The 13,003-nt window shown below is 37.8% G+C and overlaps 1 protein-coding gene across 12 annotated transcripts in view; it reads left to right on the forward strand.

Annotated features, from left to right (window-relative positions):
- LOC119077062 (nesprin-1) overlaps positions 1 to 13,003 on the forward strand; it is a 127,341-nt gene that overhangs the window by 80,675 nt on the left and 33,663 nt on the right. For 10 of the 12 annotated variants that reach the window (XM_037184196.1, XM_037184198.1, XM_037184201.1 and 7 more), the window contains 4 exons: positions 672 to 1,482; positions 1,546 to 1,704; positions 1,765 to 1,977; positions 2,054 to 2,314. In XM_037184196.1, coding sequence (XP_037040091.1) covers positions 672 to 1,482; positions 1,546 to 1,704; positions 1,765 to 1,977; positions 2,054 to 2,314 — 1,444 coding nt within the window. Of the gene's footprint in view, positions 1 to 671; positions 1,483 to 1,545; positions 1,705 to 1,764; positions 1,978 to 2,053; positions 2,315 to 4,375; positions 4,823 to 13,003 lie in introns of those variants that run through there. The other 2 variants (XM_037184202.1, XM_037184197.1) reach the window with 1 other exon arrangement.

A 13,003-nucleotide genomic window follows, 5' to 3' on the forward strand; every position in this document is an offset into this window, starting at 1 on the left:
TTTCCGAAGATAGAAAAACAAATCTGAAAAAAAACGTGTTGAGAGTAGTACTTTGATTGATAACGAACAGGAGTGTGAACATTTAAATACAATTTGGGTCAAATGCAGGCAGACGAAATCTATGCAATGCGCATGATGCAATAATACAATTGAGCACCACGTGTGCAACATTTTAACAACAAGTTGTCACGCTCATTCCTGTGATTTGTCAGCAGTAACGAATGTCTAAAATACTATTTTGAATGTGGTACAACCATGCCAAAGGAAAAAATAACAAAACGAAAATCTCGTTTCAGCTTTTGAGCTTTTCGTCGACAAAAACTATCACACTTTTTTGTCATAAAACATTTATATAATGTATCTCTGCTGCTGCTACTTCTCCCTGTGGTTTACAATAATTTCTAAAAATATTTTCCGAACTTCGTTTTTCCTACCAAACGAATAATGTTCTTGAATTTATAAAATTAGATTTGCGCAAAATATTACATTCATCGTCAGCGCGGCTGTTTTATTCTCGTTTAGCGTTTAGTTATATTCAGTATTTTTTCGTGTTACAACGCACATTTTTCTGGAAAGCTTTGGACATAAAAATTTAAATAATTTTTTTTATCTTTGCAAAACGTACTGCGTATTGGGCAACACCAATTCATAGACTTTCTTTTGTCCCGCAGACTAAAGGACACACTACACGAAAAGGATACCAAAGCGAACAAAGATTTGGACGATATTGAAGCGATCTTCTGTAGCATTTCCGATTTACAAGATACAATCAACGCCTTACTCGAAGAGCTATCAGAGCTTTACGTATTCGGTGACGATCAGCAGAAGATCGAAGAGGAATTGAAGAAACTACGATCGTCCGTTGCACAAGCGATTGACAATAGCAAAACACTTATCAAGGAAACGCAAGAGAATTACATCAAACAACAGAATCTGGTACCGTCAGACGTTGGACAAGAATTGACTTCATTGGAATTGTTATCGGAACAGTTACACGGCGCCATGGAAGAGAAAAACAGAGAATTCAAGAGAGCCAAGACTGTGCGCACTGAATACGTGACTGGTGTTGATCATGTACAGACTTGGTTACACAATGCCGAGCTGCGCATTCAGGATCGGTCAATGGAACCGTTACAAATGAAAGAAACGTTGACCAAAATTCATCACGAAATTATCGGAATCCAGGAACGAATGGATTCGGTCCGTATGAATGGCGGGATCATTATGGACAAAAGTCGAAATGACCGAGAAAAGGAATTGGTTCAGACCACAATTGATCAATTGAATCAACAGTTGGGACAAATTAGGGGCTGGATCGATGAAAAGAAACAGCAAGTTGGAGATTCATTAGACGCCTGGACACGGTTTATGAATTTGTATCAAATTGTAATGTCATGGGCGGCTGAGAAACGAACCTTTGTTGCGGAAGCAATGAAAATCACCACATTATATGAAGCCAGACAAAAACTTAATGATTATTCTGTAAGTTGATTGCGAGCTTCTTTCTTGCTCGCTCCGATTTAATGACCACCTATTTGCTTCCAGAATGCCGTAAAAAGCATTAAACCGATCGTTAAGAACTTAAGTGAAATGGACAAGGAATTGGAATCGATCACGCAGGTAACTACGGTTGGCGACCTTAGAGGTAAACTAATTGAAGCTGAAGAGGCGAAAGTCGAAGTGGAGGCTGTTCTTCTTGAGAGGGTAATTGGTGTTAACGATGATTGTGTGACAATATCACATTCGAATTTGGATTTGTTCTAGAACGCCCTTCTCCAAGAAACCGCCGAAGAATGGGAACAATGTGAAAAGAAACTGAAAGACGTTCGCACGTGGATCGACAAAACAAAGACTGTTCTTGAATCACCGCAACACAAAAAGAAACCCCTTCGTGATCAAGTTGGCCTATGCGAGAAATACTTAGCCGACTCATCCATACAAAAGACTAAAATCCAAATGTCCATCGAGAAGTTGCAGGTAATTTTGCCGGAGATCCATCGCTTAATTTTGTCCTAAACAAACAAAACAAAACACCTTAAATAAATCCGTTTAGGTTCATTTCCGGGCTGGCATTGGTGGTGACACACAAATTTGTGAAACAGCCACCGGTATCGTACACGATTTGGATGAGTTGAGTGATTTAGTGAAAGCTAAAAATAACAGTCTCGAACGAACGTTGGCTCAATTGGACACATATCAACAGCAGATACAATCGTTACGTCAGAAGATATTACACGAAGAGCAACAATTACGATTGGTATTGGCGCCAACATATTTGCCGCACGATCGTGAGAAAGCTGTTACGGAACAACAGGTAGGTTAAAGATTTTTTTTTACTTCCGAAACTTTGTTTGTTTTCCACTATTTTGATTCTGAGAAAGAAAAGAAAAGTTTACTTTCACTTGTAAGCCAAAACCGATATGAAAATGCAATTTGAATAGTGAAGCGATGTGAATTGGTGGATAGTGTGAGTTCCTAATTTTAGTTTCGTTGTGATATTTTTAGATCTACTTATTTGAAAAGTGTTTGAATGTAATTTAAAAACGTAAGACTTGTGGAAACAAACACTCACAGACACACAACTTATATCGCTTCATTAATTCTTTGAATAGTTTGTCGATACTTAACCGTAAAAGAAATGGTTAGACAATCGTAGCATAGGGTAAAAGGTATTTATTAATCGAAAGGAATATTTTTTTAAATTAAAAACGTACGTAGGACACAAATTTCGTTAATGCCATTCACACAATGTCTTGATTTTCAAGCGGAAATACATCCAACCGAAAAAAAATATTTTCCAAATGTTCTGTTCAAATTGAATTCCAAATATTTGCATCGAATTTCATTGTTTGCGTCGTATTTTAGTTATTTTAGTTAATTGAATTGGAAACATCTGGGTATCCCGAAATAAATTATCATGAAAATTATACAAATTTTTGCATACAAATTGTGCGCGGGGTAATTAAGACTCTGGACTCGTTAAAATTTCTGTTTTATTTTTGGTTCTACGGTAAAATTTAGGAAAATTTGTGCAAAGTTTTCTTTTTGGATTTTCTTTCCTTTAGAAAGATTTTTTATTTGATTAAATTCAATCCAGAACACTTACATTCATGGATGCTAGTTCACCGATCGAATAAGTCCTTTCTTCGATGGGGAAGGTTTATTCTCAATTTTGAGAAAATCATAATTTTACCACTCGAAATAATCGAAATAATAAATTTCTTGTTCGAACAGTGAACTGCTCCAGAACCGATCGAAAATTTATTAAATGTCTTAGAGTCTTAGTTATTTCACCATCTCATTTCATCATATGTTCATTTCGCAACATTTCGACATTCTAAGAAACATTTTAGATTGGGATGGTACAGTGAATTTGCTCAATTCATAAAATGAAAAAAGCCAACGAATTCACTGTTCCATTCACATACATCGCATAGGAATCAATTCAAAGCCAGAAATCATGGCATTGTCATCAAATTGCATTTATTAAGAATATTGACTTTATGTTTTGCACTTTTTCTCACTCACAATCACACTCACCAAAAAAAGAAAATCACACAAAACATGATCACAGAATCAATTTTTTTTCTCTCACACTTAACACAATTTGGTTTTTCTTTTGGGTATATGGCATATTCTCATCACATCAAACACAATTCACATGCTTTTAATAATTTAGTTTACACATTTTCATGAAAAACACGCACACAAAATTTTCATCATTCTACTGGTGTACTCGTTGATCCGATATTTTATTGTACATAACGACATTTTTTTAGTTAAACGAAATTTCGTTTAAATTTAAACTTTTATTGCATTTTGCTTTCATGGTGGTGGTTTATAGAATATTATTCGTTTAGAAAATTTAATTTAATTATTTTTTGTTGGTTTCAAAAATGTAATTTACAAACATCGAATGGTCCAATAGCAAGGGAGTTATTCGACTATTCCTCAAATTTATAATTTTTTTGTTTGTTTTGGAAAAAATCTTTCGTTCGGAAATTCTTTATTTAAAAATTTGTTTATTCAATCGAATGAGTCATTTATTTGATATATTTTTGCTGCACACTTTTTATGTTCCTTCTTCCGAATCCCAAATATTAATTTTTATTTTAACAACAAAATCAACCGAAAATTAATTGTGTTCAAACGTTCCACTTTAAAAATGAAATCCAAAAATTTACTTTGATTTTCAATAATACAAAAAAATCAAAAAACCAAAAATACTAACAAAAATAATTAAATTTGCCTTATACTTGTCTTACTCTGTATAAATCGAACAACAACAAAAACATTCGCATAATATCTCTCTTGTCTTTCTGTTGCGTTGGTTATTTGGGCGCTTTTCCACATTATACTTGTAACATACAATTAGGCGTGTCGAGAGCGCGTAAAACATTTGCAAGCTAAGATCAGTGCTCGTAATGAACGTATAAAGCTTTTAATTCAACGTGGTTCACCTGATGATGACCCATTGGATACTTAATGCATATTGACTACTAATGAATGCCATTTTTAAAAACAACAAAATCATGCAAATGCAAACCAACGGGGTCATACATCAAATGACGGAAATTATCTTGTGTAATATCAGGTTAACTATGAACAAATCTTCAAGTGGCGTAGAAACATCAAGCAAATTTATTCAGGAGATTTATTGAGGAAATGAAATGAATTTGACGAAAGGAATACTTTTTTTTATTATTTTCTATAGTTTTTGTCAATCTGTGTAGAAGAACATTATTATAATATTGTAGGTTAAGGGTCTTCTATCTCTCCAATCTAATGTAAAACTCTTATTAGAATCAAATAAAAAATATTTTAAAAAAATAACAAAAATTGACCAAAGCATACTATCTAAAATCTAAACTAGGCACTTCGGACTTCTATCGAGAATTCCCAGTCACAGCTGGATACTGTGTCCACTATGGCACTCCAATTGGATCCATATTTTGATTCAACAACGACAATTGTCTACACTACGGTCCAATCGACAACCCCTTTATTACCAACAACATCTGGTGCTACTACTTACGCTGAAGTGCTATCGGGACGTTCAAGTCCGGTAAATTTTATGGAAGAGGTTTCGAATCCAATTATTAATTCAAATTCTAAAGCAAGTGCTAAAGTGTCGAAGAAGCCGCATAAAATTGATAATGTTGTTGATGTTGTAGTACAACAGCAATCGGTTATTATTGATCGAGTCAAACCATCAGTTATCGATAATAGTTATCAGGAAAATGTAGATAGTGTTTTTGTTAGGCCTCAAGCACCGACTACAAAGAAACCAAGTAGCGAACGTGAAATGCATTTACATGCAAAAACCAATGAGAAAAGACAACGCTCAAAATCGCCTCGCGGTCGGACATCGCGCAGAGAAAAGCCGTCAGCAAGCCAACCGACCACTGTGAAACGAACTACATTTACAGAGTCGACACCAACCGGAACTACCACACGTACAGTAAAAACAACTGAAACCCGTATGCTCGTTCCTATCGATCCGTCTAGATCGCGATCGAAAAGTCCCATGTGGGGACCCGGTTCGGCTAGTTATGCAGAAGTTTTGAGGGGACTTGAAGCTCAGTATTTGGCTGAGCAGTCGTCGAGAACATCATTTGCTGCAGCTCAGAAACAACAGCAAATACAGCCCCGACAACAGCAAATACAACCGCAACAAAAGCAAATACAGCTGGAACCAGCGTTTATATCACTGCCTGAACAAGCGTTTACATTGCCTGAAGAACCGCTAACATCGCAGCCTCAACAATCAACATCACAGCTTCAACAGCAACAACAAGCATCACAAACGCTTCATCAACATTACTATCACGAAGAGCCCCAGCATGAATATCAGACACAAGTTCCAACTTTTGAAATTGTGGAACCGACACTTCAAAATGAGGAACAAGTTAGCTATGACGAAAGTCAATATCAACAACAAGTTGCGCCATCGTGGTATGAACAACAAGAATATGAGTCGAGCCAAAATGTGTTTGTGCCCGAACCGCTTCCACATATGTATGAAATGCCTGAAGGCGGTATTCACCCAAGCGAACAAGTCCAGCACTTTAGTACGGATCAAAACATTCACCACTACCATTCATTAATCACGGAACATCAACCGATTACCACTTACCACAATCAGAACTACGTTACAACAATGTCAGGCAGTCCTTATATCAACCAAGAAAATGTTTACTATCGTGAGCCAGCCTACATTGAAAATTTAGAATACCATACGGTGGAAGAGTATACAGACCAACAGGTCAACGAAAATGATCGAGGTATTCAGTTTGGTACGGTTGATATGATCCAAGAGTTGATGGAATCCCAACGGCACTATTCGCCACCCTTATACGAAGAAGTATCTGCAGAGCCAACCATTGAAGTGTTTGAACAACATACATTTGTAACACCTCAACCTGATCAACAGCCCCAACAAGAAGAACAAAGTCAAGTTCAATACGAACAAATCCAACAAGAACATTACGAAGATGTTCCACAACAGCTACCATCACGCATCGAACATTCACCCACACCACCAACTCCATCATCAACATCATCATCACAAGCGAATTTTTCATGGGCTCAAATTCTATCAAAAGGTCTTGATAGTAAACCTCCCCAGTCATCCAGCCAAACGAGATCAACGACCAAATCGCAATTGCAAACGATTCCGCCGCCATATCTAAAGTCTCCTTCTCGTGACTCATCAGTCAGTAGAAGAGAGGACAATGTGCAGTATGAGCGATCGAAACCCGAATGGGATCGTTTTAACAAACCTAGAGATAGTCGATTGACGATCGAAATGATGTCGAAACAAGTCAATGAGAAATCTAGTCGCAAACTTAATTCTAAGAAGAAAAATAATGCAAAGCTACGTGAGCCGCAAGAAGAGGACGACAAACGTCATATCATTGTTGTGCCGGCTGTGAAATCAACGGTTGATGAGAGAACCGCGAAAACGGTAACCGTTGATTCTTCGGTCCACCCAACGAAAGATGTGACTAAAAGTAGTGCTGTGAAAGAAGGATCAAAGAAAATAGAAAAACCAACTAATGACCCCAAACAGAAGTCATCAAAGAAAGACAAAGAAGAAATGTTGTCGAAAGGCAGCGTTTCTGATGAAAAGCCAACAATTGTTGCTGTTAAAAACGAACAACCTGAAAAAGTTGTAAAAGAAAAGAAGCCAAAGACTCAATCGTTACAAAATGTGACTACGTCTAAGCCTGAATTAGACAACAACAAGGAGGTCGCACTACCAACTGAACAAAATACATCAATTGCGGAACAGCAAAGTGGCGACACGAACAGCCCTTCATCAGAAACTGTTCCAACAATCGTTCATTCCGCAACAGAAGTAGAGCCTACAGAACCATCTTCTAAAAATAAGAAGAAGAAAAATCGAAAGACTCAAAAGGACAATGAGAAAATTACAGAAATCATCACCACCACGACTGCCACTACGACGACCATTGTTAGTACATCGTCTGAAGACAAACTTTTGAAAAAACTGTCTTCACAACAATCTCACAAAGAAACTGTCTCAAGTGATCTTATAAAGAGCATTGCAGATGACAGTAAAAAGAATCATAAGCAGCATGCTCCTGAAGTGATTGAAGCGATTAGTTCTATTACAGAGCCAATCGATGTTGTTAAGTCACAAGAATTTATAGAACACGAAAAAACTGTTGCTTTCATATCGTCGGCTACGACCCAAGAACCATCGTCTGTTAATAACCAAAATGAAATATTAAATGAGGACGTCGTTACTGTGATACCTAGTGAAAAAATTGAATCGTTTTCGGTTGTATCTGATACAGTAGAAGTACAAATTCCGTCCGAAGCTAACGTTTCTGCCATGGAAGTACAACTACCTTCAGAGAGAAATGTTTCTATAGTTGAAGTTGAACTTCAATCTGAAATTGTCGTTCCTACCGTAGAAATACTTCCAACCGAAGCTAACGTTTATACAGAAACTATTTTGAAAAATGAAATAATCGCTGAAAGTCCTTCTAGTCCAATTATTGTCTCGAAAGACGAAACAAATACTGTTTTAGAGCCTTCTGCTCCTGTTACTTGTGATTCTTCCGCAACTATTGATTTAATTGTTACAAAATTAGAAACAGAAGTTGTTCCCGAATCTGTGGAGGAAACAACCTCCACCGAACCTCAACATAAAAAAGAATCTACAACTTCTGAAATTGTCACAAGTGAACTAATAACAACTGTGACAACAGTAAGTTTTGAAATGGTAGAGAATGACAAAGTTCTCCCGTCTCAAACAGGAGACGTTGATTCCACTCCAGCCCTTCCATCGAATGAGGTTGAAACGTCTGTTCCATCTAAGCGTAAAAACAAACACAAGAAAACTAAAGCCAAACAAATTCCAAGTGAAAATGTTCCTAGTAGCGATGCTCCTATTGTGGAGATTATTTCGACTGTACCCATCGTCGAAAGTAAAGCTATTACTCCAATTGAATCTGTTGAGCCTGTAGTAAGCAATACGTCCACAGAATCTTTAACAGTGACAAGTGAAAAAGTTATCACTCTGCCAGATACCGAACCTACACAATCTTCAACCGAAGCCGCTAGCATTTTAGAATCGATCGATAAAGTAACTGTAATCACAGAAACTTTAACAATTCAGAAAGATGAGCCAAATGATAATCTCGCCGCTCAGGAAGAGACACAACCACCTTCGATTCCCAAAGAAATGGAAAACGTTGTTGTCACAGCTCCTGCTAATCTCGAATCTTCCGCGACTGTTGACTTAATTGTCGCAAAATCAGAAACAGAAGTTATTCCCGAATCTGTGGCTATGGAGGAAACAACCTCCAACGAACCTCAACATGAGAAAGAATCTACAGCTTCTGAAATTGTCACAAGTGAACTAATAACAACTGTGACAACAGAAAGTTTTGAAACGGTAGAGGATGCACTTGTTCTCCCGTCTCAAACAGCAGATGTTGATTCCACTCCAGCCCTTCCATCGACTGAGCTTGAAACGTCTGTTCCATCTAAGCGTAAAAACAAACACAAGAAAAGTAAAGCGAAACAAATTCAAAGTGAAAATGTTTCTAGTAGCGATGCTCCTATTGTGGAGAGTATTTCGACTATGCCCATTGTCGAAAGTACAGCTATTACTCCAATTGAATCTGTTGAGCCTGTAGTAAGCAATACGACCACAGAAACTTTAACAGTGACAAGTGAAAAAGTTATCACTCTGCCAGATACCGAATCTACGCAGTCTTCAACCGAAACCCCTAGCGTTTTAGAATCGGTCGATAAAGTAACTGTAATCACAGAAACTTTAACAATTCAGAAAGATGAACCAAATGATAATCTCGCCGCTCAGGAAGAGACACAACCACCTTCGATTTCCAAAGATATGTCTACAGAAATGGAAAACGTTGTTGTCGCAGCTCCTGCTATTCTCGATTCTTCCGAGACTGTTGACTTAATTGTCGCAAAATCAGTAACACAAGTTATTCCCGAATCTACCACGATCGAAGCACTGTCTTCTAACGAGGTTCAATCGAAAGCATCTATTAATGATTCGCCAACTGTCTCTGAAATCGTCCCAGGTCAATTAATATCAAATGTGACAACAATAAGCGTTGAAACGGTCGAGAATAAAAACATTCTCCCATTTCAAATTGTTGAGGTCGATCCTACTCCAGTCCTTCCATCGACTGAGGTTCAAAAGCCTGTTCCATCTAAACGTAAAAACAAACACAAAAAATCTAATGCTAAGCAAATTCCAAGCGAAAATGTTCTTAGTAGCGCTGTTCCCATCGAAGAGAATATTTCGACAGTAGTACCCATTGTGGAAAATCCAGATGTCATTCCAATTATCGAACCGGCAGTAGGCAATACGTCCACAGAATCTGTAGCAGTGCCTATCGAAGCCTTTAGCGTTCCAGAATCGGTCAATAAAGTAACTGTGATCACAGAAACTTTAACAATTCAGACAGAAGAGGATATTCCTTTGAATTCTGATAGTCAATCCACGTTACAACCAATTGAAATCAACGAAACGTTTGTTTTTACCCCTGCACTCCCAGAAAAAGTTGCAACGCCTGAACCGGTTGAAAATCTCGGCATTCAGCAAGAGACGCAACCACCTTCGATTTCCAAAGATATGTCTAAAGAAATAGAAAACGTAGTTGTCCCAGTTTCTGCTATTCTCGATTCTTCCACAACTGTCGAAAAATCAGAAACAGAAGCTATTCCTGTATCGACCACGATCGAAGCACTGCCTTCTAACGAAATTCAGTCGACGAAATCAACTATTACTGATTCGCCAAGTGACTCTGAAATTGTCCCAAGTCAGCTAGTATCTACTGTGACAACAGTAAGCTTTGAAACGGTGGAGCGTGAAAACGTTCTCCCATCTCAAATTGCTGAGGTTGATCCTCCTCCAGTCCTTCCATCGACTGAGATTCAAAAGCCTGTTCCATCTAAACGTAAAAATAAACACAAAAAATCTAATGCTAAACAAATTCCAAGTGAAAGTGTTCTTAGTAGCGCTGTTCCTATCGAGGAGAATATTACGATAATAGTACCCATTGTGACAAATCAAGATGTTATTCCAATTGTCGAGCCAACAGTAAGCAATACGTCCACAGAATCGTTGGCAGTGCCAATCGAAGCAGCTAGCGTTTCAGAATCGGTCGATAAAGTAACTGTAATTACAGAAACTTTAACAATTCAGACCGAAGAGGATATTCCTTTGAATTCTGATAATCAATCCAATTTACATCCAATTGGAATCAACGAAAGTTTAGTTGTAACCGCCGCATCCTCAGAAAAAATTGTAACATCTGAACCGGAAGAAAATCCCATCACTCAGCAAGAATCGCAGCCACTTCCGATCGCCAAGGATATTTCCAAAGAGCCGGGAAAATCAGTTTCGTCTAAACGCAAAAACAAGCGTGACAAACATAAAAAATCAGCTATTGCTCCCGATATTTCATCAATTGAAGAAATATCGACAGTTATACTTCCGCCGACTGATGCTTCTATCGAAGAGCCATCTTCGATTGAAACAACAGAACAATCGGTTCAATTGTTTGTTACAGATATTTCAACAAATCCAAATGACGAAGCCATTACTTTAACTGAATCCAGAATTGAAACTATTGAAAGCGAACTGGAACTGTCTAAATCAGACGAAAAAAGTCTGGAACTCGAAACTCAATCAATTGAAGAATCTGTAGTAATAGAAAAACCTACTCCATCAAAACGGAAGAACAAACATGATAAACGTAAAAAAATTGTCGAAATTTCAAAGGAAATTCTTCCGGAAAGTAAATTAGTTGACTCACCTGTAGATAGTCCTGAACCGATTTCAACCACAACTACTTCGTCAAATGACCAAATAATAACTACAATCACTAAGACGACGACTATTGTAACCACAGTTCAATCACAAGCAAATCCGATCACTATTTCGACCGTAGATACTGAGCCTTCACTACAACAAAATGAATCTAGCTTGGCAGATTCAACTGTAGAAAACGGTGCAAGTAAAGTAACCACGGTAACAGTTACAAGCAGTGAAAGTATACAAAGCGAGCCTCAATTAATTGACTCGGTTAGAGAGGTAGTCACCAACGCAATAGAAGTTAAACTTCCACAAGAAAATGTAATTCCTGAAGACACTATAGTTCTTGTGACCAATTCCAGTTTGGAAAAAGCCGAATCGGAAGCGGTTGAAGAAATAGTTGTCATTCCTGAAAATCCAACCGAATTAGCATCGATCGTAACTGATCTGGATGATGATCCAGCAGAAGTATACGACTTGGACGACGAAATGATCGTCCACGATGTTCAAGAAAGTGTTACGAACATTCTAAATAATATAGTGGAGGACATTCAATCTGACGATTCGGAAGAATCGTTTGTGTTGGTTAACGCATCAGATGTTGCTGACATTGAACCAACCGAAACATTTGTTGAGCAAGAAGCAAGGTCTGCTGAGGCTCCTGAAATAGATTCTATAGAGAAACCCCCCATTGACGACTTTGTAGTTATTCCATCATTAGATGCAACTGATGTGCTAATCGCTAATGTTTCTAGTGAGGAACCAGTTGTCAGCGTTCCATTTGCTGAATCAGCTGATAGTGCCCCTGTAGAGCCTCTGTTCGATGTAGACGTAGATAGGTCACAAAGTTTAGATGTTAAAACAATAACAAATGAATTTCTTGTGGGCGAAACAACAGCTGCAACTGTTCCGACTCCAAGTAAACGTGAAAGCAAAAACAAAAAGAGAAAACAAAATACCGAAGATATTGTCTCAAAAAGTAACGCTCCTGTTGACAAAATTGAAATTTATGAAAGCGATGCTCCGAAAGAATTAGTCGATTCTGAGAAAAGCGGTGATGTGCAAACTCTAGAAACAACAACCACAACAACTACCATTACATCAACAGTTTCAAAGCCCACTGCTGCAAAACGTAAAAATAAAAAGGACAAACGTTCGAAAACAAATGCTGAGACGCCAATCACAACTGATGTGAATGACGCTCCTATCGAATCAGTTTTGGTAACCCAAACTGTTGATGAGGCGCCAGCGAATAAAGAATTAAAACAAAAGAACAAACCTGCGTTAAAAACAGATCATGAAGTTCATGTTACAACTAAAACGGTTACGTTCGCTCCAGATGATCAGCTCGAACAACGAATTTCAGTAGAATCTTACATCACCGACTCTCTGAGTCCAGAAAAAGAATATATCTCGACTGTTGATTTGCCAATGGTAATTGAAACAGAACTATCCGAATACGTAGACCATGATCTGCCCACATTTGAAGAAAGTCAAAAAATATCAGCCGTAGCTCGAGAAAGTCAGACAAGTGAAACTTCAATTCAGAATAGTAGTTCAACTAAAACGGTTATAACAACAACCACCACAACTACAACTTCGACTGCTTTGCAACCTAGCGAAACAGTTGAAACTAAGGTAAACGGCAATTTAGTTGAAATTGAGAGCGTGTCA

Source organism: Bradysia coprophila, unplaced genomic scaffold, assembly GCF_014529535.1.
Source record: "Bradysia coprophila strain Holo2 unplaced genomic scaffold, BU_Bcop_v1 contig_232, whole genome shotgun sequence".
NCBI classification, from domain to species: Eukaryota; Metazoa; Arthropoda; class Insecta; order Diptera; family Sciaridae; genus Bradysia; species Bradysia coprophila.